The sequence below is a fragment of the Erithacus rubecula genome, assembly GCF_903797595.1.
Source record: "Erithacus rubecula genome assembly, chromosome: 19".
Taxonomy (NCBI): Eukaryota; Metazoa; Chordata; class Aves; order Passeriformes; family Muscicapidae; genus Erithacus; species Erithacus rubecula.
The window spans coordinates 1,272,998-1,300,589 of record NC_136671.1 but is presented as its reverse complement, the minus strand read 5'-3'; the positions used below and the strand labels follow the sequence as shown (position 1 = coordinate 1,300,589).

General features: G+C 49.2%; 1 protein-coding gene across 18 annotated transcripts in view; it reads left to right on the top strand.

The window, feature by feature from the left end:
* MTMR3 (myotubularin related protein 3) overlaps positions 1-24,383 on the top strand; it is a 73,075-nt gene extending 48,692 nt beyond the window's left edge. For 3 of the 18 annotated variants that reach the window (XM_079322759.1, XM_079322769.1, XM_079322770.1), the window contains 14 exons: positions 36-149; positions 5,824-6,029; positions 6,122-6,355; positions 8,231-8,342; positions 9,080-9,275; positions 10,788-10,973; positions 12,338-12,508; positions 14,674-14,819; positions 15,444-16,839; positions 18,422-18,532; positions 18,770-18,858; positions 19,994-20,020; positions 22,207-22,979; positions 23,018-24,383. In XM_079322759.1, coding sequence (XP_079178885.1) covers positions 36-149; positions 5,824-6,029; positions 6,122-6,355; positions 8,231-8,342; positions 9,080-9,275; positions 10,788-10,973; positions 12,338-12,508; positions 14,674-14,819; positions 15,444-16,839; positions 18,422-18,532; positions 18,770-18,858; positions 19,994-20,020; positions 22,207-22,378 — 3,160 coding nt within the window. In that variant the 3' untranslated portion in view covers positions 22,379-22,979; positions 23,018-24,383. Of the gene's footprint in view, positions 1-35; positions 150-5,823; positions 6,030-6,121; positions 6,356-8,230; positions 8,344-9,079; positions 9,276-10,787; positions 10,974-12,337; positions 12,509-14,673; positions 14,820-15,443; positions 16,840-18,421; positions 18,533-18,769; positions 18,859-19,209; positions 19,466-19,993; positions 20,021-22,206; positions 22,980-23,017 lie in introns of those variants that run through there. The other 15 variants (XM_079322775.1, XM_079322776.1, XM_079322762.1 and 12 more) reach the window with 12 other exon arrangements.
* Positions 24,384-27,592: the final 3,209 nt, after the last annotated feature.

Here is a 27,592-nt window from a genome sequence, read left to right as displayed (position 1 = left end):
TGCTCCCTGGGGCTGACTGTGCTCCCTTTCCCCAGGCTGTGTGGCAGTTACCCCCAGGAGATCATCGTTCCCGCCTGGATCACGGACAAGGAGCTGGAGAGTGTGGCCAGCTTCCGCTCCTGGAAGCGCATCCCTGCCGTGGTGTACAGGTGAGGGGGCAGTGCTGCCACAGAGCAGCTGAGCAAGGCACAGCTGGCAGTCTGGGGAGGTGCTCAGCCTGCCCTGCCTAAGGCACAGGCCCCACCTGCACTCCAAGTGGGAATAGTGGGTTGTGTTTAGAATTCCACACACACACTGGAGGAGCACTCAGCATTTGCATCTCCTGCAAATCATTGCCGGGGCAGTCACCCCAGTTAAGATTGATTTTTAACTTCTCTTAATATGAAAATGAGCAAACGGAAGATGAAGACATCAGAGGAGAACTGATAAATGGCCTCCCTGGCTGGGTGCTCCTTTGGCTTTTCCTTGACTCATCTGGCTGATTCTCAGACTGCAGTATAAACAAGGACAAATACCAAAATTACTTGAAGGAGATCTAAAACTCAGATTAAAAATTAATACACAGTTTAGCTCTATCTCCATATTTTAGATAGTTTTAATTATACAGACCATTCCTTAGATTGAGTCCAACAACTCTTCATAATAAAACAGCTTGTCTGAGAGACTGGGTTTTAGCAGCTTCTTTTGTAAGAATACATTTCAACATCTGGTTTTTTGAATATTTTTAATTTTGTGGATATTTGATGGCTGCCCCATCCCTGGAAGTGTCCAAGGCCAGACTGGACAGGGCTTGGAGCAGCCTCATTTAGTGAAAGGTGTCCCTGTTCATGGCAGGGGATGGAATGAGATGAGCTTTAAGGTCTGTTCCCACCCAAAGCATTCCATGGTCCTATAAATGTGTCATTTAATACCATGGCCCCTTCCCTGGGGTGGTTATCATCCCATAAATCTTTAAAATCTCTTTAAAACATCAGATAACAAAGGTATTGAAAAGATAATGAACACTGATGTTCCCTAAACCTCAGCACCCATTCCTTGTGAACATGGAGAGCAGAAAAGCTGCCAGGTCCTTGGAGCTTGCAAGGGAGAAGCCAAGGGCAGGAGAGCTGTAGGCTACAAAACTCTATTTACTGAGCTTAAGTGTTCTTGTTCTGTGAAGGCAGAACAAATTGGCTCGTGGCAGCAAACCATTATCCTTAAATCCTCCTGTCTTTCCTCCCAAACAACAAGGGGGTTTGTTGTGGAATGGTGGAGGGATTGTTCCCTCCTCTGCTCAGCTCTGGGAAAGGGGAAATGCTTTCCACCTTATGCTGTCTTTTAAAAACCTGATTATAGTACTCAATGTGTGTGTGTGTATAATATATATGTATAAAGAAGAATAATATGATTTGTGTGTGGGTTTGGGTTCAGCTTTTGGGCCTTTTCTGCAGTTTTCACATACTAAGGGGGCACCTCATCTGTAAACACACTTTTCCAAGGCAGCATTCCCCCTCCTTTCATCACTGCACAGAAGGAAAGCACTTTGTTCTCATTCCTAGGAACACCTTGCATTCCAGGGATTTATAGAGGAGCAATTGAAAAGTCAAAAGACCACAGAGACTGAAATTGCTCTGTCCCCATGTTCAATTTTCTGCAGTTCTGCTGAGGCTCTGGGTGGTAAACTGCAAATGGGGTTTCATTGCTGAGCTTCAAATCAGGGAGAGGAAAGTGTTTCTCTTTTTTGATTTCTTTTTCTTCCTTATCTTGACATTTAGTAATAGATTTTTCAAGACATCCAGTTCATCACTCTGGGCTCTAATAGAGCTCACAGCAGTGAGGGGAAAAGGATTTCTAGGTTGGACTGGGCTTGGAGCATCCTGGACTAGGGGAAGATGTCCCTGATTATGGCAGGGGGTGGAACAGGATGAGTTTTGGGGTCCTTTCCCACCAAAATCATTCCATGATTCTATGATTGGAATTCCATGTTTAGTTTTTATATATGTGTATATATACATAAACCCATCTTTTTTTCTTACTTTGATGGAATAAGGGGCAAGAGCTTATTTGCCATTTTTTATCCATTGAAATTATTTTGGGACTTAACGATTTTAGTTTCGGTATTGATCACATTGCTAAACCTATTTTTGCTTTACTTCAGGGGAAAAAGAAGTAATCAGGATTTTTTAAAAATAAGTCCAATCACTTGTCTCAGGTACAGAATACTGTGACAGAGACCAGAGACAGATGCTGGCAGCAGGAAATTCATTGTCCCTGTGAAGCAGTCAAGGCTGAAAAACCCAGCAGGCTGTTTTGGAGACAAGCTCCAGGAATGCTCTGTGGGGATTGGACTGTCAGAACTGTTGCTTCCATTCTATGATCAGATTGCTAAAGAAATCTCACACCAGACCCTGCAGTTTTTCTTTCTGTTTCCAATTTTTTAAACTTTTCACATATTTCATAGAGTCACAGAAACATGGATTGGGTTGGAAGGGCTCATCTGATTCCACCCTCTGCCATGAGCAGGGACATCTCCCACTATCCCAGGTTGCTCCAAGCCCCATCCAGCCTGGCCTTGGGCACTGCCAGGGATCCAGGGGCAGCCATAGCCTCAGCCTCTCTGGGAACTATAATTTATGTAGATGAATCTGGCCCCAGAAAATCAGTGTTATGGAGAAGGCTCTTAGGATTTTTTGGGTAGACAGTAGAAACTAGAAACAGCATCATGAAAGCATCTCTGGAGCTTCGCTGTGTGGAAGTGTCCTTTAACCTTGCACTGCTGAGGATGAGCCCCCACACAGGCCCAGGGATCCTGTGGCACGTGGAAATTCTTTTCCTGCCTGGAATTGCATCCCTGACCTGCAGCAAAAGGATTTCCGTTATGGTGCTGATGGTTCAGAAGTGCAGCACAGGGAGCAATTCACCCTTCCCTGCTCCTCCCTGCTCTGTGGTTACAAGGACTTGAGGGATTTATTGCTGTACTCCAGGGTGGTTTGAACAAGGGGAGGATGAAGCCTGTGCAGAGGTGTACGTGCATCCTGCAGCTGTACAAGAGCTTGGAAAAGCCTTTAGACTTACCTAACACTGGTTTACTCTTGGTTTCTACAGGGGACTGCAGGGATTTTTGTCTCTAGGGAATTTTCCATGGGGGTTTTGCTTTAAGTTTTTTGAATCATTTTGTTCCTGAGCTTTGAGAGATGCTCTCTTATCCCAGTTGTATCCCTGGGGATCTCAGCATCACACTGGCTGTTCTTTATCTCTGTGGCCAGTCCAGCTGGAGTGAGTGGAATTCCTCAGCCCTCCAGCATGCCCCTAACTAGAATTGTGTGCTGATTTCTGGTACCTCTGAACGTGGCAGATTTGTGCAGGGCACTGGTAGGGCTGCACACCCACCAACGAGCTCATCTTGTGGCCTAATGATTCTTCATTATTTGTATAATACGAGGCAGGGACCTGGAGATGAAAATATAACTCTTTATGAACCTATGAAAATTATTCTGCAGCAGGTAGTAATGAAATCTGGAGAACATATGGAAAAATAAATGAGCTGCTCTGTTCAAAATAGATTTCTTAGACGTATAATGATGTTTTATTTTCTTTTATTTGTGCAAGCGTAGCGGGGAACTAGGTGGCCTTTCAGTGATTGGCACGTATTTTTTCCTGAACTAATTTGCTATGGGTAGAGCTGTTGGTGGAAGGCTATTAATTCCAGCAGAAATCCATTTCCCTGTGCCTGCAGTCGGCTGGCACCTGGTGCAAGAGCCGTGGCTTCACATCGCTTTTCCTTTGCCTCGCTTAACGCAGCGTGTCAGCGCTTCCTCTCACTGAAGGGATTTTATATGAAACAATTACAAAAGAGCTATGAAAACCACTTCAAGCCCATATCCCAGGCTGTTTGATCACTTGGAGGCTCTGCAGCACGGAGCCTGTCCCTGTGTTGCTGTTGGATGAGGAGCAGGAGGCGGCGGCGCCCACGCGGTGCCCGCCGAGACACTGCGGAGGAGGTGGCACTCAGCACCCGGGGTGACAGCTCTGACAGCACAGCACAAACCAGCCTGTCACACCTCCAGAAACATCCATCACACTGCTCACAGCCAAAAAGTCAGCACTGCCTGCTTTGGGTGGGCTGGCTTCCTGTTCAGGGCTGGGACTGTTCAGATTTGTTTAAAGGTTAAGCTGACCCTCAGCACTCTGGGTTCCCTGGTTTGAGGGAAGTGAACAGCTCCTGGTTGCCCTGAGGTTGAGCTGGGCAGTTTGTTTGCAGGAAGGCTCTAAAATCTTTTCCTGCATCATAACATACAGGAATTGTAATTGACAGGTGCATGCTTTGGAAATCCAGGGTTCAGGGGGGACTCCTGGGGGAGGAAAGCATTGCCCAGAGGCACCTCTACTTGAAAAGCTGTTATTCCCAGAAATGCTGATTCAAGAGCATGGGCACAGGGGAGGGGGAAATTCTGCCCTTCTGCCCTGCTCAGGGGAGACCCCACCTGCAGAGCCCAGCCCTGGTCCTAGCACAGGAAGAACCTGGAGCTGCTGGAGTGAGTCCAGAGGAGGCCATGGAGACATTCCAAAGGCTGGAGCCCATCTGCTCTGGAGCCAGGCTGGGAGAGCTGGGGGTGCTCACCTGGAGAGGAGAAGGATCCAGGGAGAGCTCAGAGCCCCTGCCAGGGCCTAAAGAGTCTCCAGGAGAGCTGGAGAGGGACTGGGGACAAGGGATGGAGGGACAGGACACAGGGAATGGCTTCCACTGCCAGAGGGCAGGACTGGATGGGATATTGGGAAGGAATTGTTCCCTGGGAGGGTGGGCAGGGCTGGCACAGGGTGCCCAGAGCAGCTGTGGCTGCCCCTGGATCCCTGGCAGTGTCCAAGGCCAGGTTGTACACTGGGGTTTGGAGCAGCCTGGGGCAGTAGGTGTCCCTGGCCATGGCAGGGGGTGACACTGAATGAGTGTTAGGACTCCTCGGAACCCAAACTGTTCTATGATTCTTTGACTTAAACAGAGAAGAGTTGTGTAGATGAGTGCTGGGATATTTCAGCTGGGACATGAAGCAGGGATTAAACATTTTGAGGTGCCCCAGAAGCTGTGTCTGTGCTGCTCTGGCTCCTCCACCTGCAGTTCTTTGCACCCTCAGCTGGCCCTCTTTTCTCCAGGGGTAAGTTCCCTGAATTCTGGGTGGGTCAGAGAGAAGGTTGTTCCTGCCAGCTGCAAACACTTCAGTGTGGAGTCACAGAGCTGGTGGCAGCAGGAGGATGTGCCAGCATAAAGGCAGTGAGTGGAATTACTGTGATAATACATTTCAGTCCTCTTTTTATAATAGATTATAGGAGAGAGTCTTCAAATCTTTTTCAGAGCGTGTTTGCAATGGTTCAGTAAGTTTTAATTATTCCAGATCTGTTCTTTATGTGTAGTACAAGAAGCCAGGTCAGATTTAAGGAAATAACTAATAACTCTTCAGACATGTGAAACAAAAAATTTTTTTGGAATGTCACCTACCAGGAGACGAGCTGTGTCCAGGTTAGGGTGTTCTCGGTTATGCCCCATCCATCTTGAATTCCTCTCTCATGCCTCACCTGCTGTTCCAAAACACTCCCCTGCTTTCACTGGCCAACAGGCTACAATACTGAGCAAGAAGATGTTTTGTTTTCTATTCCTGACCTTGCTTTGACTTTCACCTGTCAGTGCCTGTGGTCACAGCCATCATTCTGTAGGGAAGCTGAATCCCAGGTTGGGGATAATCGAATGATGGTCCCCAGTGGGAATGAAGCTACTGGAGCACTGCACTGAATTTTTTGTGCCCTCTGTGCTCTTCATCCCAGTTGTTGACTCTCTATTCCCTCTGTGTTCAGGCACCAGAGCAATGGGGCTGTGATCTCCCGCTGTGGCCAGCCCGAGGTGAGCTGGTGGGGCTGGAGGAACGCCGACGATGAGCACCTGGTGCAGTCCGTAGCCAAAGCCTGTGCCTCAGACTCCAGGTCCAACAGTAACAAGTTAATGAATGGGAATTGTTCCAGAGATATGTCCAATGGAGGGGACCTTTCTGATGTGGAATTTGGTAAGGCTGTCACTGTTGCTTTTCTTTTGAGGGCAGAGCTTTATGTGAAAGTTTAATCTCTGTTGCTGGAACAGTCACTCTGTTGTATTTAGTCCCTGTTCTCCAGTGCATGTGCATTGTGGGACTGAGAGAATTGTGCTGTACCCAATGTCAGAAGGATCCTCTGAGCTCCTCACCCGTTTCCTCCTCTCCAGACTCCTCCATCTCCAATGCCTCAGGAGCAGAGAGTTTGGCAATCCAGCCTCAGAAGCTTTTGATCCTGGACGCCAGATCTTATGCAGCAGCCGTGGCCAACAGAGCCAAGGGGGGTGGCTGTGAGTGCCCAGGTGAGAACATTCCTCCTTTGCTTTCCAGGCAGTCAGTCAAAGGGATTTGCTCCAGTGTGATTACCCTGACACCCTCCAGCCCTGCCTGAACACTGTTCATCTGTCTGAATGTTCTGGATCATGGCAGCCCCCACCCAGCCCTTCAAAGGGCAGGTTGAGCTGTTAATTAGTCTGTTCTCAGGCCATTAACCCAGCTGGCAACAGTGCTCAGTAAATGCTGAACCCTGTGGAATCTGCTGAAGAGCTTTCCCTTGCTGAGTCAGATGTGTAAACTAGAGAGAGACAAAGGTGTCCAGTGTGCTCATGTCTAAAACCCCTGAACTTGTAAAACCCACTGGCTGCAGAGGAGAAAAATATTCTAGAATGGTTGTGCAAAATACAACTTCTCAGCAATTTCCCTAAAGCTGAAGCATTTTTCAGTATTTATATCATAGCAACTGCAATCCTGCCTCACCTTGCATGTGTAATACAGTTGCAACACCACTTTCTGTATTCTTTGGCACTTGTGAGTTGGTGGTTTTATAAACAAGATTTTATTTATGACCACTATTAGGTATGAATGCAGCCTGTTTAAATTCCATGGGTGGAGAGACTAGGAAAAAATCCCAGACAGAAAAACTGGAGATAAGATAATGAAAGCTCTTTTGACCATTTATTTTTATTTTGGTCTTATGCAGCAATAGCTGCATTTTGATTTGTAGTCACCAGTTTAAAAAAAAGTTTCTATTTAACACCTCAAAACCACTAAATAATTCTTCACCAGAGAGTAAAATTTCATAACAGAAAAGCAGAGTATACAGGAAGCTTGATTTTCTTCCTGCATATTGTTTTTTTTAATTCTGTGGAGAAAGTTTTCAGACAGCTTGTCACCTTCAATAAAACTTGTATTGCTTTTTGCTGCTAAATTTTCTGCAGATACTGCCAGGTCTGCTTCATTCTCTGTATAAAAATAGCTCATTTATATTGTGTTTTATTTTTTTATATAATTCAGTAAAAATACAAAAAAACTCTGAAATTGTCTGATACTGTCTGAAGCTGCTCCTGGAGTTGTAGTCTCTCATTGTGTTTGGCCCAGCATTTGTTGGGCTGATAGAGTTGGGAAATCAAATTATACAAAACATGACAGACTCCTGAGTTTTATTGTGCAAGCACTTAGTATCCCAGATCCTGAATCCTGATTCTTTTTCTCCTGTAGAAATGGTCATTTTAGTTAATGTGTGATCATTCTTGTGCAGAGGGAAGACTAAATCTAGGGGAAACTGCTGAACTGGTGTTTTCTGGTCTCTTTAGGTGCTCCCTGACACTGGCCCTGTCTGTCCAGGCCTCCAGTGTTGCTTGAGCACATCCACAGTAATTCCATGTATCTTCTGTTTTCCTGAGCTCCCAGTGTTTCTCACATGTGTGATGCTTCCACAAACAATTCTCTTCAGAATAAAGCAGTGGATGAAGTACTGAACTTTTCAGTCTTTTTGAGAGCTTAGGAAAAGGAATCTGAAATCTTTCTAACTTAAATCCATAAATTACCCATTAAATATTATTTACGTTTCATGCCTTTTGATGTTTCTCAATCTTTTTACGAACATTCTGGGACCTGGAGCACAGAAATATCCTTATTCCCAGAGGTTTGCACTCTGCTTTTTGTAACCTGAAGTGAAACATTTGAAATAAATGCAGCAGGACTTTGCTAAATGCTTCCTGTTTTGCTGGGCTGTCATGTCTGGAATACCCAGCGAGCTCCAAGGAATTACAGAATCTTCGTAAACAGATTATTTCATCTGTCCACAGCAACAGAGGGGTTTTTTTAAATGAAAAAAAAATCTTCTTTTACAAAGGTGGTTGTTACTTTCTTCCCTCTGTCTTGCTCTTTGTCTGCAGAATATTACCCCAACTGTGAAGTGGTGTTCATGGGGATGGCAAACATCCACTCCATCCGCAAGAGCTTCCAGTCGCTGCGTCTGCTCTGCACACAAATGCCAGATCCAGGAAAGTAAGTGGAGGTTTGGGGCTTTGGGCCTTTGCTTCCATGTTTCTGCACCCACATTCTTCTGCTGATGATTTTGAAATTGAAATTCAGTGGATTTTCCCTTGGTAATAGTGCTAAGCTATGTTTTTCCATTTTCATAGAAGTCACTGGTTAATTCTGATTGAAGTGAACATAGAAAATTAGTTCTGAAATTAGAGTGTAACCTTGAATATTGATACCAGAAAGTTATCTCTTCTGTTGGGGTTCTGAACACTCACACTTAGGCTGATCTGCTATTCCCAGCTCTTTAATCCTCACCATTGACTCTCCTTTGGGAAATTGTGGTGGTGTTCTATGTATTCCATTTATAATGTAATTTCAGGAGAATATTTATAACCCTCCAGTGCTGTGGGTAACTACCCTGTGATGGCCCCTCACCTTGAGAGCTTCTGAGCTTGAGTCCTCACTGTAGTTACTCCAGCCCTGTTTTCTCTCCCCAGTTTAGAATTTGCTGCTAAAGCCTTCCAAGGTTTCAAAGTAGATCCAAAGCTTCAGCTCATCCCAGTCTGGCACTTCCTTGGGTTGCTGGGTGGCTTTGCTGCTCCCACCTCTAGGAAAGCATTAACAAGACACAGGTGAAAAATGCTCCAGAGTGACACTCACAGCTTATTAAAGCAGGAGCTTTGCCGTGATAAACTCAGACATCTAAACCTGAAAGCATTTTAAAAGAGCAAAAACTGTCTTGCCTGGTTTCCCTCTAGTTGGCTGTCAGCTCTGGAGAGCACCAAGTGGCTGCAGCACCTGTCAGTGCTCCTGAAATCGGCGCTGCTGGTGGTGCACGCCGTGGACCGGGACCAGCGGCCGGTGCTGGTTCACTGCTCCGACGGCTGGGACCGCACACCCCAGATCGTGGCCCTGGCCAAACTCCTGCTGGACCCCTACTACAGGACCACAGAGGTGGGTGAAGCAGCTGGGACTCACTGGGCTCTGGGGGGAGAGGCTGCCTGGGAATTATTTCAGGTTTCTCTCCTGGCAAAGGCACTGAAGCTGGCAGGAGTTTGTCACCTCTAGTCTGCAGTTGCTCCCAGTTATAGGTACATCTGTAACTCAGGAGTAGCTCACATTCCCTCTGCTGCAACTGCACAGTCATGGTCTGTGCTTCCCCATGTTTAGTTTAGGAATATGGAGTACACAGTGATGCAATTACAGCTTTGCTGGACCCCTGCAGATTCTCAGCCAAGCACTGATAGAGAGCCCAGCTTTGCTGCATTTCCCCACTGCATGGTTTTCCAGTTTCACATTTTCATTGTCCTCTGTCAGTTATATTTCTCCTGATTTTCCCCTGTTCCATCACTTTTCAGCACTGTGGGATGTGTGCTGGCTGGTTTCCATCTGCCAGCCCACAAGCAAGATGCCTTTGTTGTCCAGAACAGAAATCTGTTTCTGAACACTGCTGTGAGCTGCTGCTTAAAGCCTCACACACACTAGGACCAGGAGCTGGAACTGCCTTTTGGATGAAAGTGTGAAAACTTCTTGAACCCTTTTCCACATAGATTCTAGAAGCTGACATCCATTAGGCAAAACATGCTGCTCTGGGCACAGGATCTGTTCCTGGTCCTCCAAAGAGTCCTGTCCTTCCTGCTTGGGGAGCAGAGTTGGGCTGTGCACACTCTGAGCCTTTCCTGTCACCCAGAGCAAACCATAAACTGTAGCTGTCTGTACCAGGATCAGAAATATTAGGGAAAATGAGTTTTCAGCTCTGTCAGATTTAAAGCTTTTCAGCTGCCAGCCATTATTTTCACTCTAATCACAGCCTTTGACTCAGTAAACATTCCCTACAATTTTTCTTTCCACTAAGAACCAAAATCTTTCTGCCCTGTGATGGATTTGAGTTCCTGTGAGACAGGGTATGACATTCAGCTGCTCACCCAGGCACTGTTTGGGAATGTTCTTTGCCCTTTTCATGAAAAATCACTCAAGTGAACCTTTAATCAACCTTGTGACTACTGTATGCACAGACAAGCACCTGCTCTCCCTGAGCTTGGATGTCCTGTTGTGGATGGATGGTTTTCTTTCTGACAAGTGGATCTGACCATCATTTTCAAGAGAAGATTTTATATAACTTGTCCAAATACTGGATCATGATCCAAAAGCTTTGGCAAGATGAAGTTCCTACTTTTCAGTGCCTCAGTGAGAGAGCTGATATCAGGATCCTCCCTGCCATTCACTAAGGACTTAGCCTTATTCCCTTTCCTGTTCATGTAGTTTGGGAATCCTTATCTGTCCTAATTCCATTTCAGAGCCCAGAGGCATTAGGGAAAGCAGTAAAGAGAAGTAATGAGCCCAGTGCTGAGGGGAAATAGGAGAGAGGACACAGCAATTCCCACACATCTCAGACCATCTCAAAAAACTCAGAAAACCATCTCAGAACCAAAGAAAAACAGGAATTTTCATCTCTCCTCCCTGCAGGGTTTCCAGGTGCTAGTGGAGACAGAGTGGCTGGATTTTGGCCACAAGTTTGCAGATCGCTGTGGCCACGGGGAGAATTCGGACGACCTCAATGAGCGCTGCCCGGTGTTCCTGCAGTGGCTGGACTGTGTCCATCAGCTCCAGAGGCAGTTCCCCTGCTCCTTCGAGTTCAACGAAGCATTCCTTGTGAGTTGGGACACTGCTGGCTTCATGCACTGCTGCAGAGCCTGGGGGGTGGGCTTTCCCACCTTTCTGTGACATTCTGTGTCCAAGGCCAGGTTGGATGGGGGTTGGACCAACCTGGGGTCATGGTAGGTGACCCTGCCCAGGGCACAGGGTGGCACTGGATAGGCTTTAAGGTCCCTTCCCACCCATACCATTCCATTATTTTATCTACATTTATGTATATATTCTGTATATGCTCTCACCTGATGAAGGAAACAGGGATGCTGCCCAGATACAGGGGACAAAAGCACTTGTATAACCCACAGGGTCTGCTCACTCTTAAAGGCAGGAGCCTCAAGGACTTCTTTTAGTCTTTAAATAAATAAATTATATTAATTTAATAGTCTCACCTAAGAGGTGTAAAACATCCACACAGCCTGAAAAAAATTCTGCTTACTGTCAATGCAAACTCCCCCCACTTAGATCTTGTTTTGACTTGAACACTACTCTAAAAACAGCTTGCTCAATTCATTTTTTTTGTTTCTTCACTGCAAATGTGTAGGATATAGGAGCTGTGCTTACCTTCTTTGGAAGCAGACAGCATTCCTATTAGGAATTCACCCAAGATGCTCCAAGTCAGTTCTCAGATCTCTGGGGAAGTGGCAGTCATGGACTGCAGAACCAGTAGTCTGAAGAGTAGAAGTTTTTATGAAGTGTCTGATGCACTGAGAGATTTAAGGCACATTCCTGTGATTGTGGCTGACTGGAATTACCACTTGCCAGCTCAGCCATGTAACTGAGCCCATGTACAGTCCCCGAGTAGCTCAGTTGTGAAATGAGATAGAACAGGTAGTAACTGGCTTCACAGCACACTGCTAATCTCCACAGGCTGGGTGAGAACATACCCATGGTGTGCTGGCTTTTGTAGAGTGAACCCCTAATTTATTATAGTATTGAACCACTTGTCTTCATTTAAACATCTGAATAATCCCGAGGAAGTCATTGATATGCCTGAAGTTAAGCTGGTATTCGTTAGGCTGGGCCCAGCATGGAGTGATTAATGATCAGCATTTCTGTGCTGCACGAATGTTTCGTAGCAGAGGAATTCTGATTCTGCTTTGCCTGGCCTGCAGGGCAATGAGTTTGTAACAACATGACTTGATGAGGAACAAATATTTTGTCTTTCTCTGTTCCATTTTTTTCCTGAATTTGTTCAGTTATGATTTTAGAAGATTCCGCTCCCCTTGCATTCCTTTGCAATTGGTTTGTAAGGAAGTATGTGAGAAATGCTGCGGGCTGCTCTGGGGCCCTGGGGAGGGTCCAGGAAGGGAGGTGAGGCCCATCCCTTGTGCCAGCTGACCCTGTGTGTGTGTGGCTCTGTGCAGGTGAAGTTGGTGCAGCACACCTACTCCTGCCTCTTTGGAACATTCCTGTGCAACAATGCGAAAGAGAGAGGAGAGAAACACACTCAGGAACGGACCTGCTCCGTCTGGTCTTTGCTGCGGGCAGCAAACAAAGCCTTCAAAAACCTGCTCTACTCCTCCCAGTCGGAATCTGTATGTACCCAATTCCTTCCCGGGGGAGAGCCCTGGGGGGCTCCCCCAAACAGCATCCCACAAATGGGAGTGCCCTGAGAAACACCCCAGCAGTGGGACACGGTGACCTGGAGTTCAGCCGCAGCTGAGGTGGTGGCTGCTCCGTCCCTGGAGGTGTCCCAGGTTGGATGGGGCTGGGGGCAACCCAGGCTAGTGGAAGGTGTCCCTGCCCATGGCAGGGGTGGCACTGCATGAGCTGTAAGGTCCCTTCCAGCCCAAACCCTAATGGGGTTCTCTGAGCTGTCACCATGGGCAGAGAGGTGATTCCAGACAGCTCAGCTCTCCTTGACGTTCACCTTGGAACACCCAGCTCAGGCTGATGTTTGAAGTCTTGGGTTAATTTTGCTGATATTTGGGGAATGTCAAATGCCACCTCAGAAATTTCTCTGTGCTGAAAATGTGCTTTCTGTGACTAAATATTTTATTTTTTCTAACAGAAAACATTTCAGTGCTTGATAAATAGACCTCTCAGGAGAACAGAGCTGTGTCAGAAGAGTGACACAAAATTGCCTGCAAACCTAGGCACTGTGTCTAAATTCATTTTAAATCTAAACAGAAAAAATGCCTTTAGTGCCTAAAAGATTATTTAGTGTATCTTTATTTCTCTTGATAACTTCAGGTTTTCAGTTTGGCTCCTCCATGGTAGGAGCTCACTGGAGGTTCTGGGAAGAGGCTCATGTGAGGGATTCACGGGTGCAGAGTATGGGCAAGAGAGCAAACACCAAATGACATCATGGTTAGGACTGCAAGGACTTGTATAAATATTTAAACTCTTTTATTTATCAGAGTATCAGATGTCATAAACTGAGCTGTGGGGACTGTGCAGTGGGTTTGTATATGACGGATGTGGCTTTCAGTTGTTTCTTAGAGCAAAGCTAAACCCTGGCTAAGCAGGAAGGAGTTTTATGTCTACAGTGGTTGTAAAATTATGAATCTGCCACTCCCCTGAGCCCTCCTTAGCTGAGTGTGCCCTGGCTCTGGGCTGTCACTGCAATGAGCCCTTGGAGCCTTCCCACCTGAGACTTCTGGGGAGAGTTCATGAGGCAGAGCAGACATAGCCTGAGGGGATCTTAAAGCTGTGGATGCCTCTAGATTTCCATAAAAATGCCAGGAGGAGCATAGGGAGGGCTCTCACAGTGACTTGTATGGACAGGTCTGTACTTGGGCTGCCCTTCTATGCTCTATCCCCCTTGGCCCCTGTTCTCAGGAAATACAAGGACGTTTCTTCTGCACGTGGCATTTTGGGTAATTTCCTGTTTTGGGTTCATTTTCTTGTGGTTTTACTTCACGCTTTAAAATGTGCCTGTGATGCCAGCTGCATTTCTTATAGAGCCACAGTTGTTTAAGAGCAGCAGCCAACCCAGAGCCCCTTCACCTGCTCAGTGCCAGAGAAGCAGAACATTTAGAGAATCACAGAATCATATTTAGGAAGGGACCCACCAGGATCAGCCAGTTCAGCCCCTGGCCCTTCATGGGGCATCCCAAAGTCCCACCCTGTCCCTGAGAGCCTTGTTCACATGCTCCTGGAGCTCTGGTAGCCTTGGGACTGTGCCTGTTCCCTGGGCAGTGCCTGTCTGTGGAGCCAGCTGTTCCTGTGCCACTGTCTGCTTTTCCATGGGGAAGTTGCTTGGTAAAGAGTGGAATCACTAAAATGAGCACAGGTGTTTTTAAAGTGAAGCAGAAAGCATATTCCATAATCAAGGAATCCCTTTAAAGAGCAAGCTGCCTCTTCAAAGAACTTCTGCATGCACTGAATATGTACCCATGAGTGCCTCCTCGGGAGTCAGGCTGGACTGTGGTGGATTGGGGTCCATGGAATGAGTTCAGCTCCCTCTGGCACCGTGTAACAGAACACAGCAGGGAATCTCAGCACTTAAACGAGCCACTGAATTCCATCACTTGTGAAAGTGTAGATTCACAGAGAGCTCATTGCAGGGGTTCATTCAGGAGGAGCTGAAGGCCAGCATTGTTCTGCCTCTGACAGAAAAGGTCATTCTAACCCCAAGTGTGGCTGGTGAAAAGCTGCCACCAGCCCTTGGTGTGGGCTGCCCAGTGAAGTGACCCCTGAGGGCTGAGCTCCCCTGCTGGGAGGCAGCAGCTGACCTTGCCGTGTCTGTCCCTGGCAGGTGCTGTACCCCGTGTGCCATGTGCGGAACCTGATGCTCTGGAGCGCTGTTTACCTGCCCTGCTCCTCCCCCTCCACGCCCGCCGACGACACCTGTGCCCCCTACCCTGTGCCAGGCTCTAGCCCCGAAGAGCAGCCTCTGGGCAGGTGAGCCTAGAGCCCAGAAATCCCATCCTGTGAAGTAAGATCAACGGGGAGTATTGGGGGATGTGAAAGGAGAATGTTTGGGTGGGAGAGCAGGATTTCTCCCAGGTGTATTGGCAGGACTGGGGTGGGTTTGGAAGCTGTCGCATTTTCAGGGATGAAAACGTGGCAGAGAGAAGCTGGGCAAATAGAGTTAAACTTTGGGTGTCACATAGCCACAGAAAATTCCTTCTATCCTTGTGGGATATAAGCTTTCATTGATTATCTTGAATTTGAGTTCTTTTTCAGTGTTGCATAACCATTTCTTGCTTGTTGTGCGGTGACTCTGAGCACATGTTAATTAGGAGGTGTGACCAGGCTGTAAGCATTGGGGCTTGCTGGTAAAGAGATTAATGTGGGAATGTTTGAAGTCTGGTTGAACATATTTTCCTGATGGCAAACAAAGGAAGTACTGAAGCAGCTCTGCAGTACAGATGGTTGGAATGTGCTCCTGGATAATACTTCCCACAAGTCCATTAGCTGGCAGATTGTTACTGTCCTAATTGGGGGGCTGGTTTTAAACCACAGTAGCTCGATGTTATAAAAACATCCTCTGACTTGGGAGTGGGATTGTCTGTCCCTTTGCAGGCTACCAAAGACGAGATCCTTCGACAATCTGACGACAGCCTGTGACAGCAGCGTGCCTACAACCAACCGCCGGAGCAGCGACCCCAGCCTCAACGAGAAGTGGCAGGAGCACCGCCGCTCGCTGGAGCTCAGCAGCCTGGGCCCCCCTGGGGACGACCCCTTCGAGGGGGACGGGCTGGGCAGGCAGGGCAGGGCCCCCGTGGGGGCAGAGCTCTCTGTGGCAGCCGGGGTGGCAGAGGGACAAATGGAGAACATCCTGCAGGAGGCCACTAAAGATGATGTTGGGCTGGAGGAGCACTTGAGGGGTGGCCTGGAGGCAGCAGGGAAAGGGGATGAGGTTGGCCTGGATAAGGAGAAGAGAGCTGACAATCTGTGTGGGGAAAAGGCCGAGGAGGATACAGGTACCGTAACAAACAGTCCCACAGCCAACCCCCACCCGGCCTCACGCGCTGCTGCCGAGCTCAGAGCGCAGCAGGACGAGCACAGCCAGCCCAGCAGCGCTCTCCAGAAGGCACCTCAGGGCAGAGGGCTGCAGGCTGCTCCCCCCGAGGGCTCTGGAAACAGAGATGCTCCAGACAACACGGAGGAGGAAGGTGTTGAGAAGGGTGAAGGAGGAGCAGAGAGCCCATATGGCATGGCCCAGGCCAGCCTTGCCTTCCCTTTGACAGCCCTGATGGAGGAAAGGACATCCAACATCGAAAGCTCCACGGAGACTTTAACAGAGAGCGAAGCAAAGCCCGAGCTGACGGCCAGGGCTTCGTGCCACAGAGCTCACCCCTTCGACAACAGCGCTGACGAGCTGTCCCGAACTCTGCAGAACAGGCCGGAGGGGGAGTGCATGATAGAGCTCCAAAAACTGGGATCAAGAGTGCATAGGACTTCTGGTAGCAGCACCACACACCTCCCGATGCCTTCCCCTTGTGCCTTGCCTCTAGCAGACCGCAAAGATGAGCTGGTGTATAACGGGGAGCTGGAGCTGGAGAACAAACTGGTGGAGAAACCCGCGGGACTCACGGCCCCAAAATTCCCCGCCACCAATGGACACTGCGTCAACGGCGAAGACGGGCGCATCAAGGCCTCGCTGAGCAGGCAGGTGTCCACGGCCAGCTGCAGCTCTGCTCAGCTCCACCTGAGGAACTTGCACCAGAAATGGGTGCTGAGCCAGCTCGGCAAGCAGCCGGCCAGCAGCCCGGACCAGCCGGCCCGCAGCCACCTGGACGACGATGGGATGCCCGTCTACAGCGACGTCATCCAGCAGCGCCTGCGCCAGATCGAGACGGGCCATCAGCAGGAGGTGGAGACCCTCAAGAAGCAGGTGCAGGAGCTGAAGAGCCGCCTGGAGAGCCAGCTGCTCAACAGCTCCCTGCGGCTCAACGGCGACTACGGCGACGAAGTGGTGAGTGCGCCTCGCCGGGCACCAGCTCACCCAGCCCCCAGCTCTGCAGGGGCACACACTGCCTGGGTACTTGATAGTGGCAGATCCTGCTCACTGATACTGTCACTGAATTCACATTGAACAGAAGGGGTTATTTCAAGATGAGTGTTGCACAGCAGCTCACACACACCTGGCCGTACCTGAGCACCTTCGCTGGCCTCCCCTTAAACCAAACCCCTGATGTACCAAACCTCAGGAAAACCACCCAAACCCTTGGTTTAGCAAACATCAGTAAAACCAACCAAACCCCAGGCTTACTGATGTGTTCATGTAAGACTTTTTCCTGTGCCATTTTTGGCACAGCAGCATAGGATGATCCCTTGGTTCTCTGCAGGTTCCAGCTGCACTGGCAGCTCTGTGAGTTCAAACTCATCAGGGTCACACCATCCCTTTCAGATGCTCCAGGTTCAATGACTGGAATAAATTTCTAGAATTCTAAATTAACTGAAATAAATTACCTGAGTTTTAGTGGCAGCTGTATTTCAACAAGGGATTTTTCTCTCAACAAATTAAGAATTTTAAGGGAGCTTTAAAACCATTTGTACTTTTGTCTGGAAGTGTTTAAAGTTGTAGAGAATTGTGCTTTCCTGTGAGTTTGATACTTACTTGTAATTCCTGAGGTTGTTGCAACACCCATCAGAAATTTCCTTTTTTTGCATCATTTGTATGCCTGCAAAACTAAAAAAAAAAATATTTGTAGAAGGTTCCCAGGTTCTGTTTGTTGAATTCACTGTGTAGAAGTGGCAGAGGTGCTGGATAGTCCCAGGTACGTCTGTTGTGAAAAATCCTTGGAGCCTCCTTGGCTCTTTCCTTTGGAGATGCAGCACAAGGTGCTTATTTGGCTCAGTGTCACTGCTAAAAGCTTGAATTCCTTGGAGAAATTGGGTGCTTTGGCTTAATTGATTCTGCTCCCCTTTTTTAAGGGCCTTCAGAAGCTGCAGTGTAGGGCTGGCAGTGCCTCCAGAAAATTCCCCATTTTTAAGGACTTGATCTCTACCTTCTGTTTGTGCCTCAGCTTGGGAGCTGCAGGTTTTCCTCTGAAACTCTAGGATTGCCCATTCCTCAGGCATAAAAATACTTGAACTCAAGATTTCTTGCTATTTTGAAATATTTTAAGGGCTGGCTGAGTTTTAAGTGATTTAAAATTCACCTCTACCTGGGCAGACTATATTAAGAAAGCATTATTCCCAAAATCTGTACATAGAATATACATGGCTCAAATTCTTAGTTTCCCATATGCAATTTGGCTTGTATTTTCCAGAATCTTTGCCAACAAAAGGATATCTGTATTACTAATTATAGTTTTGGAAGTGAAACACCCTTGGAAAGGAATCAGGACCCTGGAATTGGAGCCTCAGGGAGCAGGTTTTGGTTAATCACCCAAAGCCTTCCCAGAACTCTGCAGCAGAAACTGGATTCTAAATCCACTCTGCCTCCATCATCCCATTTCTAGGAGTCCAGACCTGCCCTGTTGAGTTTCTGGGTTTTATTTGTGTGGAACAGGATCTGGGGGGTTCGTTCAGCTGTCTTTGTTTGCCAACAGACGTCTATTCCTGACTCGGAAAGCAATCTGGATCAGAACTGCTTGTCTCGCTGCAGCACAGAGATTTTCTCTGAAGCCAGCTGGGAACAGGTGGATAAACAGGATACTGAGGTACAGACTAAATCCCTGTAAATTGCTCACTCTGGGATAATCCTAATTCAAATTATCCTCTAGCCTTCAGTCACGTGCCGCTTCTTGGGAACTGTTTTCCTTGTGTTCCACTGGTCTCGCAGCTGACATACAGTACCTGTGCCTATGAGCCCTCTGCTGCACAAGCTCTGGGAGCTGGGGAGGGGGCTGAGCTCAGCACTGCTGGCTGTCCCTGATGGTGGCTGTCCCTGCCCACAGGTGACACGGTGGCTCCCGGATCACCTGGCCGCGCACTGCTACGGCTGCGACAGCGCCTTCTGGCTGGCCAGCAGGAAACACCACTGCAGGTACCTGGGCAGGGGCTGGGGCTGCTCCATCCCTGCACACCTCACACAGCTCCTGCCGCAGGGAACAGAGCAGCTCCTGATGCTCTCTGCAGTCACGCAGGGACAGATTTAAAAGCCACGTTTGGTGTCTGTTCCACTCCAGCCCAAACAGATCCCACCTTTCTTTCCTCAGACTGCATTTGGAGGCAGTTTAGATTTATGCAAAACAGAGCCTTGTCCTCTTAGCCTTCAGAAATTCAATATATGAGTTCCATGAAGTACAGGAATAGCATCTTCTTCCCATTGCTGGATGGAAACCTGTTCCTTTCCTTCTCTAACCTTTCTCCCCTTCTCATTAACTTGCTTCTACAGAGTCTGAGCTGAACACCTGTGTGAGATCAAGGTTTTTTGGATTATTCTTTGCCAGACCTGTTGCCACAGAGGCTGCAGCAGCTCAGGCAGCAGCAGGGGCTGGATGAAGAACAGGACCACATGGCTCAATATGCTGGAGTTAAAGTCAGAGAATCTCCAGTTTCCAGTTCTGTTTCAAATAAATTCCTATTCCTGGTTTCTGAACATGCAAAAACTATTACAGGAACCATCATTTAAATAAATCTCAGTTACCACATTTTGAAGCTCTGCTGCTTTTTGAAGTTGCAAAGAGTTATGAACATCATTTTGGGTTTATGTCTGGGTTATATTTTGCTCCGTTTAGTCTTGTAAAGTTAACAAACCCAGGGGAGAAGGAAAATAATCTGAATTTGTTTTTTTTTTTTTTTTTATCATGCCCACTGTGTTTGGGCACATTTGTATCCCTAGGGCTCAGTTCCCTAAACCTGAGCTGGGACAGCTCCCAGAGCCTGGATATACACAGGTCACCTGCAGCCCCACGAGAAGTTAAAATGGACTCAGGGTTTCAGGTCTGGCTCAGATCTCCCTGTAGGGTCTTTGCTCCTTCAGCTGCCACATGGCCCAGCTGTTGGTGAGACCAGCACCACGAGTGTCTCTGTAGTAAACATTTACACCCCTCCCCAGGAGTGGAAATTAGTTGAAACCCACAGTGTGAGGCCTTGAGCAGGGTAAAACCTTCCAGCTTCCTTGGTTGCCAATGTTTGCTCCCTGTGCCTGTTGCCCTGAGCTCTCTCTCCTCCTGCAGGGACACTGACCGAGTTGATCAGCTCTGGTGAGCATTTCCAGCAGCCTCTGCCCGTTGTCTGTCTGCCTTTGCTGGGTGACTTCTCCCAACTAACTCAGCTCTTCTCCCTCTTTGTTTCTCACTTGCCTGGAAATCACCAGAGCTAAGCTGGGGGTGGCCAGCACGAGCTGCTGGGGATTGGATCCATGTGAACAGCCCTCTATTCTCACAGAAAGGCTTTTAGGACTTGGCTTTTGGGACCTTAACTGGGATGTGGCTCAGACTAACACTCACTGTCAGTCCATGTGTGTACTGCTCACTCACAGGAGACTGTCCTGCAAGTTTTGTTTTGCAAGTTTTGCTTTTATTTTTGATAATTTCCCATATTCCCCACATATTTTTGGGACAGGGTCACGAGTTACCAAACAATTCCAGTATTGCTGTGCAAGGTGTTGGCAAAAACCTGCCACTTGTTTTAGAATGACTGAAAATCCCATGGCTGGAACAGGTGCCACAGAGCTGGTGGAGGGTCAGGATAACCAAAACTGGATGAATATCTGAGATTTGGGATGAGGAGGAGGTGTGGGGAGTGTGACTTTCAGCCCCATTTCCTCAAACAAGCAATGTCCCTTTTCCAGCCTGTCTTTTATGTCTCTTAATCTCTGAAGCAAAGCAGGGACCACCGAGATAGAAGGATGAGCTGTCCAGAGCTTTCCAAAGTAGTGTCAGAGCACCATTGTCTAGGATAAAACAACAAAAACCCCAGCATATGTTAGGAATGGTGAGCTCCAACAAAGATCCTTGTTTGAATCCCTCTGGTTGGTTTTCCTCTCACCCATCAGCGAGCTGCTCTGGGATAGTCATTCCTGGAGCAGTGAGATGGGGCTGTGGGAGCTGTGTGGAACCTCCCAGGGCTGTTCCCACTCCTGCAGATGCTTCTGACAGGGATTTCCAGCAGGGCCCTCCAGTTTCCAGAACCTCTGCAGAGAGGCTGGTCCCTGTCAGCCTTTGTGTGCTGGGAGGGTGAGGGGGATGTGGAACTGAGGAAATGAACCCACTGAAGTGGGAAATGGGATTTCTCTGCTGCCTCTCTCCCCATCAGTGACCAGCAGCTGGAAATCTCCTTTCTTGGCAAGGAAGGATTAATCAGAGCTGCTGGGTGTCAGCAGAATTCCCCAGCAGTCTCTTGGCAGCAGCCAATCTCCAGTGCAGAACACCACCACCAAAGCCTGATGCCAAAGAGTTAATGGCAAGGGCAAAACCCAGGTCCCTGGAGTGCTGCTCCCAGCTCCTTGGAGGAATTGAGGAGGACAGGGCACAGGGGCTCTCAGGTTTAGGGGGGCTGCAGAAGGTGGTGAATGACTCTGATTGTAACGAGGTGCATGTGCCGCTGCAGCTCCGCCATGCCGGGAATGCTGCGCGTGCCCACCTGTGCATGGAACACCTGCCTGCCCACCCTGGGCTTTGCATGTTCCTCCTTGGCTCAGTGTCCTGGACACAGGAGTGTGGCACTGCTGGAGTGGCTGTGGGGGCAGTGGGAGGGAGGGTGGCAGCGACTGAGGGCTTTGCTGTTTCCATGTTTAAACCTTTCCAGCTCTGAGCAGAGCCTGGGAGCAGAGTCCTGCTCCCAGCACTGCCACAACCTCCTGTGAGCCAGGGCTGGATGAGCTGTGTGAGCAGGGCCAGAGCCCCCATTCCCAACGTTCCCCATATTCCCCAGGGCCTGGCTCAGCAGGGTCTGTGGTGGCTCTGCTTCAGCCCCTCAGCCCTGTGCCTCAGCATGGCATTGGCACCGTGCTGGAGGCCAGGCTGAACGGGGCTTGGAGCAGCCTGGGACAGTGGGAAGTGTCCCTGGTCACAACAGGAGTGGCACTGGATGAGCTTTAAGGTCCCTTCCCACTTAAACCATCCCATGGTGAATGGCAGAGAGCTCTCTGTGTGACAAGGGAGCACATCTGTCCAGCCTGGCTCTGGGCAGTGCTGAACAGAGGCATTTACTGACCTGCAATTCCACACTGGCCCTGGCTCCATGCCTCCTTCCTGTGCCCCCTCCCTGGATCTCTACTCCATCCATAGGAGGGAGGAGCACAGACGTGAGCTGTACCTGCCCGTGCCCTGACCTGTAGGGAGGCACCTCCCCAGTCCCAGCACTGGGAATATCTCATTTTACAGTTCAGGTAACTTTGTCAAACTCCTTCTGATCTTTTCCATTTCTCCTCTGTTCCTGATGCAAGGAATTGTGGCAACGTGTTCTGCTCCAGTTGCTGTAACCAGAAGGTGCCCGTTCCCAGCCAGCAGCTCTTCGAGCCCAGCAGAGTCTGCAAATCCTGCTACAGCAGCCTCCACCCCGGCAGCTCCAGCCTGGACCTCGAACTGGACAAGCCCATCACTGCCACGTCCAACTGAGCTCCTGGAGGGGGAGCAGCCGAGCCGCCCCCTCCCCAGGACACGCGGCTCCGGGGGGCCGGGCTGCGCCTGGGGGCGGGACAGACCCGAGCTGTGCCGCTGGATTGTGGGATTCTCCTTGTGCAGCTCCTCCCCTTCCCTGCCTGTCCTGTCCGTGTGTCCGTGTCCCCGCGCGTGCTGCGTGTACATATAATAATGTATCTGTTTGTTTGCGGGAGGGAGCTGGTGCAGAGCCAGGGTCCCTGTGGGTATTTATCTGTCCCACTGCGGAACTGCTGCAGGCCGAGGAGTTTGGGGAGCAGGGAACAGAGGGAGCCAGGCCAGAGTGCAGAGCCTGAATAGCTGCAGCCTCCAGTGCTTTCAATCACTCCTGTTATTCCAAACCTGAAACTGCTGTTTGGGAACCTGTTGCTGCTAGAAGAGGTGGGGAATCTCCTTCCCCAGAGACCTTTTCCCTCTCTGTTCTCACAGTGGGTTGCCCATGGGGGTCTCAGTCAGGTTCCTGTGCTGGTGGCTCTGTACCTGCAGGCACAGTCTGTGGGATCTGAGCCCTCAGAGCAGGAGCACCTGGAATGCTGGCTCAGAAATGCACGTGCTGTTGGTGAGAGCCGAGCCAGGCATCACACTGGGCCTTGCCAGGGGTCTGACCGTGCAATTCCTGATTCAATCCAACTAGGGCAGGAGCAGAGCTCTGCCTTGTCCTTGCCCAGTCCATGTGAGATTCCCTCTGGGAGCAGAGCATTGCCATGGTCAGGTCCTGGCTGGTCACTCGCACTTTACTGGACGATCCAAACTGATGGAAGGTGGCTGGGCCCCGCCAGCGCCGCCGGGCTCGGCCCGTGCGGATTGTGCTGGGTGCCCTCCTGGGATGCTCCTCCTTTCCCAGGCTGTGTTCAGTGTACTCCAGATAGGAAAAAGCTGCCTGAGGAGCTTAAAACAATCCAAAATGCATTATGGATTCCCCTTCCTCCTTCTGTCCCAATCAGACTCACCTCACTGAAGGGTAAAACTCCCAAATACCTGTTTGTAACCAACTGGTAGGTGCTCATCCCATTCCCTTCCCATGGATCCTGCTTAGTGCAATCCAGCAAGGAGGAAGAGTAGATCCTGCTCACAGTGCATTCCCTAGCAAAATCCCAAATTCTCTATGGGATTCCCAAGAATCCTGGAGTATTTGAGAGTTCTAGATACAACAGCTCAAAATCCAAGAAACCTTGGGAAAGGAGCATTTTCTTTCCCTGGAATGTCACAATCACATCATCCAAAGGGAGGCTCACAGGGAGGAACCATCTGGCAGAGCTCAGTGGGTGTGAGGGGAGATGCTGAGGTGGTTGGACTGTGCCCTTCCCTGCCAGGATCTGTGTGCTGGTGCTGAATGTCCAGGAAGGAGGAGGCTGCGTCCGTGTGGGAAACAGGTCTGGGAATGGACGGAGCGTCTTGGGATCTCTCTGGCACAAGTCTGGAGAAAGAGACACTGAGGGAAAAGCAAAGTGGAGGATGGGCTGTCCAGCCAAAGGTGTTCAGGATCTGTTCCTGACCCAGCAGTGGGGGCTGGAAGGGAGGCACAGGTGGGGCTGTTCCACTGGAGCAGGCTGAGGGAACGTCTGGCTCTTCCCAGGGGCGAGGGGGAGGTGGCAGGGCCGGGGTGGGGGACACCCCAACCGTGTGTGGCTTTGTGGTGCAGAACCAGCCCGAGCCTCCGCAGTGCCAAGAGGGTCCGCTCCGGGCCGGGGCTGGATGTACAGTGTGAATAAAAGCTTGCAGCTCTTTAGGCTTTTTTGGATCGATGAAGCACTTTTTTTATTAATATTATTTTTCTTTGTATGTAAAGGAGGAAGCTGTCTCTCCGTAGCTGTGTACAGAAATAACCCTTCTCTCCGCAAGAGAGTAAAGTGCTCCTATATTTTTCATTTTTGTCAAAAGCGAGAAGTAAATACTTTAGAATTGTTAAATATATAAATAAAAGTGAATAAAGTTTAGACTTTTGCATGGGAGCATTTGCTAACACACTTTCTAATTTTTTTTCCTTCCCTGTTCCTCAGAGGGGACATATTGGAGGCTCAGTAGGAACATCAAGGCCTTGGAAAAGGAGGCTGCAGCTGCTGCCCTTGGCTTTCTATTCCACTCTGTGTCTTTCCAAGAAACAGCTGTCACTTCTAAACTTAAGAGGAAATCTTAGCCTTGGTTTTCCTGGTGAAGGAGTCCCAGGAAGGGGGAAGCTCACAACACACATGCCCTGCCAGGTTCTGTTGTTTTCCCAGGATGGAGAAGGGTGCCAGTCTCAGCTGCCTCCATACCGTGTTTTTCCCCTTGAACAACCATCATATTTCAGTCTGATGATGTTACCCAAATATAGGAGCAGCCCAGATGTCCAGGGAATTCCCTCTACTCCCACTGGGGTTTGGCAGTGGAAGCTCCATTCCCACTTGCACCTGCCTTATCCTGATGCTGGATGGTGGAGCTGTGACTCACTCAGCTTTAATATCTTTTTTTCCCAGAAGGTGGAAAACTCAACTGATCTTTGCCCTGCACAGGGATTATTCCCATTTTCCAAGCACTGCCTGCTCATTCTAAATGCACGGTCCTGTCCCCTCAGACCCCCACTGCCATTCATTTCTTCTCTAACATATTTGAGGATTTGCCCTGAATTCTCTGGGATCTGAGCAGCTGTGAGGGATGTGGGGCCAGATGTGTCATCACAAGACCCTGAGCACAATCCCTCTGTGATTTGGTGGTGTTCATTAAACCAAATTAAACCAGATTGGGGTAGAGCCACTGGTGGGATCTGGAGTGGAGAAGAAGCAGGAATCATGTCTGGTGGTGTAAGAAGTGTTTGAGTTGCACCTCACAATGGGATTTCCTGGAGCTCCTCTCATCCCCGAGTTTCTCCCGGGTGCTCAGGAGCTCATTGTCCTGCAGCGCTGTGAGCCCCGGGCGCGGCGCCGACGGGAGGTTTTCATCTGGGAAATGCCGGGTGTGGGTCCCTGCCCGGCAGAGGGATCAGAGAAGTTCTGAGAAGTTCTGAACCTCCCCAGGGTGCAAAAGGGCTCCAGCCAGGGGCAGCAGCTCTGCCAGAGGAGAACACGGCTGAAGGTGTCTGTAAGAGCCGACAGGAGGGATGCAGGGCTCCAGAGTGGCTCTTTAAAATGCTGATTATTGTATCCAGAGGACACAGCAATTCCTGGGTAAGGGGTGACAAGAGCCCAGCCCACAGCCTGTCAGCTCAGCTGTAAGCTCATCTGGTTCTGGTTACAATGCATTAAATACTTCTCACTGCTGAACATTCTAATGCATGACAGCCAATCAATACTTTAACCTATAGCCTACATAACTACTAACATTACCATATTCATGTTACTATTTTCCAATTACAAAAAGTATGTTACAGTTTAAGCTAGAAGTTGTTTTTTCTTGCAGTGGAAAATTCTAATAACCTTTTTTCTACTTGCAACATTGGCTTTCTTGTTTGCCTGTGAAAATCTTTTCGCTTGGTAAAACCATTTTTTGTTTGAGGTGGATTTATCCTTTGCTCTGAGCTATAAAAACCCCTTCCAACTCACTCACCCTTTGCTTTCTAGTTATCCACTAAGACTGGCTCAGCAATTCTTCTATATCAAAACTATAATTTCTGTTCCTTCTTTAGATTCTACATTCAAAGACCTTTCTGTTATACATACACAGCTGTGAGACCTTCCTGTCGAACTCTCATTTCCCAACAGGTGTCAAAGCTCATTTTCCCGTGATCAATTCTTCCTAAGGAGCCTTTCCTTTGTCCCAGCTCTCGGAGAGCCCATGAGCCTGTCATGACACCGGCGCTGTGTCGCGATAGGCGGATCAGTGCTGCCGCCGGGCTGTGGAACCGCCCGAGTCGGGATCTGAAGCAGCGTTTGGAATGTCCGAGGGTCCCTCCTGGCGGGGCAGAGGGCAGGAGGGGTCTCAGCCTGGGAGGGCTCACAGCTCAGGGGGAGGCGCTGCGGGATGGAGACCAGCGGGGGGCGGCAGGGGTGGGACCAGCTGCCCTGGGAGGGGTTCCGAGGTGCTGCCAGGCTGCGAAGGGCAATGAGCGCCTGCAGGAAGCTGAGCAGGTTCAGGGCCTGCACAGAGAGGCCCTGGAATTACCCAGGACGAGGTTTGGAGTCAGCCCCGGCAGGTGCAGGCCTGGCCCAGGTGTCCCCAGGCCTTGGAGCTCTCCATCTCTGCCCACAGTGCAGCTGCCAGAGCTCCCATTGCTGCATCCTGGGATTTCAGCTCACTGGTCTTTGACATTTTATAAATGCTGCTAAAGTTTGACTTTATTATTTAACAAATCTGGGTTTTAAACTGATTTCCCACAGCTCTGTCACAAAATGATTTTTAGGCCTTGCTGTGGCAGCAGGAAATGGGTTTGATTATCCTCTTTTTGGATGGGATTTATATTAAAATGACATCTGAAGTTTCAATTACTTGCTTGAAGCACATGAAATATTTGAAACCATGCCAAGCTCTGAGGGCAGAGCTGTTCAGCAGCACTGGAATTGTCAGACCCTCATGTGTGTAACAGCCTTTATTCCACAGTAGCCTCAGAGTGAATATTTAGATCTTAATAAATTTGTCATTTTCCTACACAGTGATGAGTTCACAGTCCCTTGTTCTCTGTGTTGCTGCATCTGCAGAGCTCCAAGTTTGAGGGGCTTATATGTAGGCAAATTATAACTCATATATGAGGAAAAATTAATCTTGGTTTTCAGAAATATAAAATAGGCTGGGAAGAGGGGAATCCTGGATTGGCAGCAGTTGGAGATGAGCCCTTAGGGAGAGCAGGGGATCCCAGGTGTTGATCAGCTCTGCAGACACTCCCAGCACGTGGACTTTCCCTCCTGGGTCACATCCATCTCCTGCTGCTGGACCCAGGGGCACACCTGGGGTGGATGTTCTGCCATGGTCACTCAGAGCCCTGCACTGCTCCCTGCATCCTTTCCTGTTCTCCTGAGCTTTACAGGGCACAGCAGCTCCTGTGCATTGACCCTGGGACAGAGATGCCAGGACACAGGGAATGGCTCCCACTGCCAGAGGGCAGGAATGGATGGGATATTAGGAAGGAATTGTTCCCTGGGAGGGTGGGCAGGTCCTGGCACAGGGTGCCCAGAGCAGCTGTGGCTGCCCCTGGATCCCTGGCAGTGCCCAAGGCCAGGCTGGAGCAGCCTGGGACAGTGGGAGGTGTCCCTGCCCATGACA